Consider the following 6,302-nt stretch of genomic DNA (forward strand, 5'->3'; position numbering starts at 1 on the left):
ATCTGGAGGTGAAACATTTGTTTAAATTTGTTAGGTTGGCAACAGCTTTGCAAACACAATTCAGCCTTGCCTGTTGAGAATAACTTTCTAAGAACTATGATCTGATGAGAGACACCGTCTGGAGATAACAGGGACTAAATGTCACATAGGATATTATGTCTATTACTGACTTTTGGACTCTCTTAATAACCTAACATCTCTCCCCCCACCAAAAAGGAGAATATTATTGTTCCTGTTGATCCATAGGCTCTAGGCAGCAATCTCCAAAACAGGCTTCATATTTCACCAGCAATGAACAGTGAGGGGTGGGGGTGGGAACAAAAGGCTCTTGAATTCATAAGGTTATTAAAATTAAGCAAAGAAATCGCATTACTGAAAACTGGACACTGAAACATCAGTTTGTAGTGACTCTTGCTGTTGTGCTCAGACAAAAGGGGGATATAGTTGCTTCAAATACTATAAGCAAACTCAATTTCATTGGGAATCATTAGAATGAAACGTCCCACATACTTTGTTTTTTCTATTGAAGGCTTTACAGGGCTAAGTTTGCTAAATAGGAAACATGGTATCAACAGCAAGCAAGAGGACTCTTTGTCTTTAAGAGCACATGACTGGGAAAAATGCAATGTGTAAAGTTGTTTTTTTTTTCCATCATGGAAACAGGCTAATGGAAGCAGCTGTCCATGCAAAATTTGTCCCATCATGCAACAGTTACAGACAGAGAAGCCAAAGTCTGGAAAGGAATTGGCATTTTGGAAGGTAATATTTTCTTTAAATAAAGCAGAAGTGCTTTAAGAGCCCTCCTTTGATCAACATCACATTAAAACACTTTTTCTTTCTCTCTTTTGCAGTTAAGGCATGCATACCTTAGGAGTTATTCTTCATCCACTTCTGCTACAAACTGTGAATGATGTTCTGGTGACTTGCTGTGTGTTTTGCTTAGATGAAGTTTGACAGCATGTTTGCTCACAAATGTCCGAGAGCACAACTTACATTTGAACTTAGAGTCTGTGTCCTCTTCTCCAGCTATTGTTTCAGGAGATCTTTGAACTGAAATTCTGGAAATGTCTTGCTCTACCTTGGTTTGCTGCTCCACAGCCAGCTTGTTCATGTCTTTCATTTGGAAACCTAGATGGGATTCTAAATGGCCGATGTATGTTGATGGGGTTCTAAACTGAGATGCACAGTCACTGCAATAAAAGATGGGGTGTCCCTTGTCCATGTTTTTCAAAAACTTTGTCCCCCCAGTTTTTCTGAGCTGGTACTTGACATTCGCCAGCCAATGGCTGATGGTAGTCATGGACAACCCAGTAAACTTGGAAATCTGCATACGTTCTTGAGGGCCCAGATCTGACAATAAATATTTACCCTCTGATGTTTGGAAGAGACTGGATGCAAACTGGGCCTGAAGGATCAGGAGATGCTGAGGATTCCAGTTGGACTGCCTTCCTTTTCTTTTATGCAAAGTGGAGACTTCGGTTGAGACATCTTCGAAACGCCGAACGTCCATTTCCAGTTTCATTGATGGGATTCTGGAGGATGCAGCAGGTTTTGGAGTTGTTGCTTTGGGAAGGACTTTGACCATGTCTGCAATGTCAGACAGAGCATGCTTCTGAGGTGGGGAAGTACAAGATTGAGCCTGGACAGATTCCCCTTTCTTATGCTTTGATTTTGTCAGGTCAATTGGCTGATCGTTGCTCTCAAACACATAATGCCTCGATGTAACTTTGGCAGGTTTTGCTGGCGTTGACGCAGGAGACAGAACAGGCTTCTCTTTTATATTTAAATTTGGTTTGTGGAACAAAGACGTTGAACTTGAACTGGGGCTGGAGTTTGACTGAGGTCGCAAAGGCTCATTCGCTTTGCCCAAATGGTTGTTCAGCACAGACTGCAGGGCACTGAGTGGGTTTAAACCAGGCAGCTCTGAAGTGTGGTTCCCAGTAGGGCATCCATTGCTGAGAGATGATGTCACAGAATCCTTTGTTTTTATTTTTTCCTCCTCTTCCTTTGTCTTGTGTTCCTCCTTCAAAGGACTTAGCTCTGACTTTTTGGACTCTACACACATCTCAGCCTGAGGAGGAGAGTCTCCTTCATTCTGATATGGAGGAACCATGTCTGTCTTGTTGCCATCTTTAATGTAGTCCTTATGAGCTTCCTTCTTGGGGTCTCCTTCTTTTTTCAACTGGCTGCACTGGACTAGATTAGCTGTCATGGGTACTATGGGCATCACTTTCCATTTTGGAGCAATAGGCCTCAGTTTATTACTGACTGTTGGTCGAACTTGCAAAACTTGGGATCCCACCGGTAAGGAAGGCTTTGTTCCTTCAGAGAGCTGGTATGCTGCATGGATGCTGGGATACGCACTCCAGCTGGGTGCTCCATTCTGAGCTTTATTGATGGCTGTGGTGACAGTGTTTTCCAAAGACTTCAAAATGTCTCCACCACCTTTTGAAGCATCTTCTAAATCTTCCTCCCGGAGATACTGATATTTCATTGTTGGGTCCAGTGGTTTTTGAAGAACATCTTCATAGTCTTCATTTTTTATCACTTTTTCATCTTTGTTTGCTTCCTCAGATTTATTTTGCTTACTTTCCTTTTTTAGCTCTGAAGCCGGAGCTGTAGAATCAGTTGATGAATTACTGGAGGGTTTCGAATGCTGGCTGTCAGTGGCTGACGCATCAGAAAGCGACTGCATTTTTTCCACAGCCAAGGGATCCAAAACAAGTTGTTTCCCTTTCTTGGAAGCTGAGCTCGTGACTTTCAAGAAGTGACCCGTGACCATCATGTGGGTTGTGAGTTGCTGCAAAGTATCGTGGGAGCTCCCGCATTCCATGCACTTGAGAATCTGTGATTTGCACGCTTCAAACTGCCACGTGTAGCTGGCACCATTCTGGTAGCCGTAACGATTGTTAGATGATAGCTGAAGATTGGCATTCTTATGAGAAGAAAATGTGTCGGCAAACGATCCAGTGGTCGAATCTGGAGAGCAAGGCCTATTAATGTCGAACACACGTTTCTTATTTGGAGTTACCATCTTGGAAGATATGGTAGGTACCGGCTCCTTCAAAGGCACTTTTTGGTAATGTTTTGTTTTGATCATATGGACACTTAGGTCTTGAAGAGAGTCAAAAGAGTCACCACAGAACATACATTTCAGAACTTTCTGAGCATCTTCTTTATCCATGTCCTGAAAGGCCCTTTTCCGGGGCTTGGAATAGCTGGTAGATCTGTGCTTGTCTTTTTTATGGTTGTCATCTTGGTAATGGCCACTTTCGTTCATATGGACAGTAAGCTCCACTAAGGTATCATAGGCAGCACTGCACTGCCTACACCGAAACCTGCTAGCACCTGTGAATACAGTTCCACACATTTTGCTGCTTTGCCTGTACAGCTGGACTGAGCTGAAAAGGTTCGGCTTGGAGAGGGGCCGGACTGGTAAACTCTGCTGCAAGCTTTTGGTCAAGGCATCCTGATGCCAATCAAAGTCACTTTTGCTTGCTCCATTTCTATTATCACATCCCCTCTTATCAGAAGTGGACAGCTTGAGCCCCAGTCCCAAGCCTGTCCAGTAAGAATCTGAAAGGATATTAGCATAGACAGCTGTCATTTTATCCATGCAGCTATGTGCTTCTGTTGGATGTTTGGGATGGATATTGCCTTTGGAGTCTGATGCCTCCTTGGAGCAGAGGCTTTTAATGTCTGCCACCTGGTCGCTAGCATCACTGAGCAAGGATTCGTTTTCTGCATCCTGATTGGAGATATGACTCCCTGGGGAATTTTGGTAGCTGAAGCTTCCTTTTGGATCAGGGCCCACCTCATGTTCTTCATCTGTTCCAGGGTCGTTGCTACCCTGAAGATGAGCCGTTGAATTGCTCTCATCATCATCCTCTTCCTCTTCTTTTATGTCTTCCTCATCTTTCAGATCATCTTCTTGGACGTAACCTGAAAAGGAATATAGACATCTGTGAAATAGGTCAAATAAAAGAAATGAACATTCATTTTTCTAGTTGCTTCCCCTACTAGAGTTTGGTTAATCTTCTATTTTTATGGACTGTTAGCACAAGATGTGAAAAATCCAGCAAGACTACTTGGTTTTATTAGCAGATAATCATTATTCTTTATATCTTATAGACATTTGGAGTTAATAATAGTAGTCAAATTTTAACCACCTCTTAATGGAACAGTCAGAAAAATTAATATCTGAGATCCTATTAAGCCCATTAAAATTACATGATCATATGGATATTAGCTCACTTGAGAAAATTTCAGCTGGCCAAATAAAGTATTCCTGCTTCTAAGTCGTATTTTCAGGTACAACAATGTTGTCAACATGATAGCCATTCAGAATGCTTGAGATGACAGAACAAATGAATGCTTCTACTCTGAAAATTTTGTATGATCTAATAGGCTGTCCCTAAATTGTAAAACATATTCCAAAGAAGGGTGTGCTTCATTCTCATATGAATACTATACGATTTTCATTCAGCTTATAAAGGATAAAATTGTTATAACTCTGTATCTCATCCTAAATGGAGATGGCCATGGGTTCATCAAATAATCATGGCATTTGAATAAATGATGGTAATTGCATGGAAAATTAGATGGAAATCCCTTAGAGTCCCTCTATGAATTTAGCTGCATATGTCACATATGGATCTGCTGAATATTGGGTTAAATCCATCTTATTTTAGTTGCATATAGTTCACACTGAAATCAATGGGGCATTAGTTAAATCATCATTACTTTGGTCCATTAATTTCAGTGGGTCTCAAATTAAACTAATTTAATCTGGATTCAGTCCACAGAGCCAAACTGCTGTGTCAAGCTCAATACTGCCAATTCTAAATGGCTATCATGTTCTAGCAATTTCTATTTGGGACTTGTTAAGATTAGAATAAGCTGAAATCCCGCTCTGCCAATACAATTTGCCCAATTTTAACTATTAGAAGCTATCCTACTATCCTCAAAGCATGAGTTAGGAAATTAGCTAACTTGTCAGGCTAATTTTATCTGTAATTTCAGCTTCATCATTAGACTAATCTAAAATTTTTACCAAAATTAAGACTGTTTTTATTACTTGGGATGGTTCCTAAGACATTACCTTAAAATCTAACTCATCTCCTTTACTTTTATGAAAACTTCAATTGAGCCTAAATTTTTCCTTGCTAAGTAAGGCATTTGCTAAGTGAATTTTGCCCCATTTTATGACCTTTCTTGCCACAGCTGTTAAGTGAATTACTGCAGCTGTTAAGTTGGTAACATGGTACTTAAGCGAATCTGGCTTCCTTATTGACTTTGCTTGTCAGAAGGTCACAAAAGGGGGCACCATGATCCTGGGACACTGCAACCGTCATAAATATGAGCCTGTTACAAAATATCTGAATTTTGATCATTGGACCATGGGGATGCTGCAGTGGTTGTAAGTGTGGAAAAAACAGTCATAAGTCACTTTTTTCAGTGCTGTTGTAACTTTGAACAGTGACTAAATGAACTGTTGTAAGTTGAGGACTACCTCTAGGTACATTTCTCTTGCTGTTTTGTACTATTCTTTCCTCATGGTATTTTTATGTTCTCTTAAGTGAACCAGTAAAAAAAAGCAAATGTAATAGCCAATGTTAACTACTGCTTCACTATACAGGGGGGGGGAACCCCTTTTTAACTAGGTTTTGACATGTGTACTATAACCTTTAAAAAGCAAGAACTGAGAGACTTGTTGTTTTTAAAACTCCTTGTATGTTAGCAATGAATACACAACATGAACTAAAGTTTGGAAGGTTCCATCAAAAATTCCATCAAACAACTGAATTAGATTAGAATGCAACTAATTTTTGCTTTATAAAAGAAGGAAGGAAGGAAGGAAGGAAGGAAGGAAGGAAGGAAGGAAGGAAGGAAGGAAGGAAATACCTGATTGTATATTTGCATATATATTTTAAGGCACTCTTTCCCTCTCCCCCCCCCAAAAAAAATATTCATTTGCTTTAGTATTTTAAGGCAGCCTTTAAAATACAGATGCTCACAGTAGTTAATGAATGTGCAGAGAGCCCTCCAAATGATTTCCTTAAGGTTCCACCATATGGAAATTGTCACATAAATTGAAATGCAGGAGATTAATTCATCAGAACGCTTGATTAGTAAAAGAGCTTCTGATAGAACAACTTTCATCTTTCTTTTTTTTTTTAAAAAAAAAAAACGTAGTTGCAACCCTTTTAGTACACAAATTAAGGCCATTTTGTGCAATCAGTTTATTTGCGCAAAAATATATTTCTTGAGCAAGGGCAATCTAGATACAGAAAAAAAACTTT

At 39.9% G+C, this 6,302-nt stretch overlaps 1 protein-coding gene across 1 annotated transcript; it reads right to left on the reverse strand.

Annotated features, from left to right (window-relative positions):
• Positions 1–842: 842 nt before the first annotated feature.
• On the reverse strand, positions 843–3,962 carry TSHZ2 (teashirt zinc finger homeobox 2; the record flags this gene model as incomplete). The annotated part of the gene is made up of 1 exon (XM_015815550.1): positions 843–3,962. A coding segment is annotated over one exon (3,088 nt), but the record flags the coding sequence as incomplete, so codon positions are not given.
• Positions 3,963–6,302: the final 2,340 nt, after the last annotated feature.

The sequence above is a fragment of the Protobothrops mucrosquamatus genome, unplaced genomic scaffold (assembly GCF_001527695.2).
Source record: "Protobothrops mucrosquamatus isolate PMUCROS unplaced genomic scaffold, P.Mucros_1.0 scaffold350, whole genome shotgun sequence".
NCBI lineage: Eukaryota > Metazoa > Chordata > Lepidosauria > Squamata > Viperidae > Protobothrops > Protobothrops mucrosquamatus.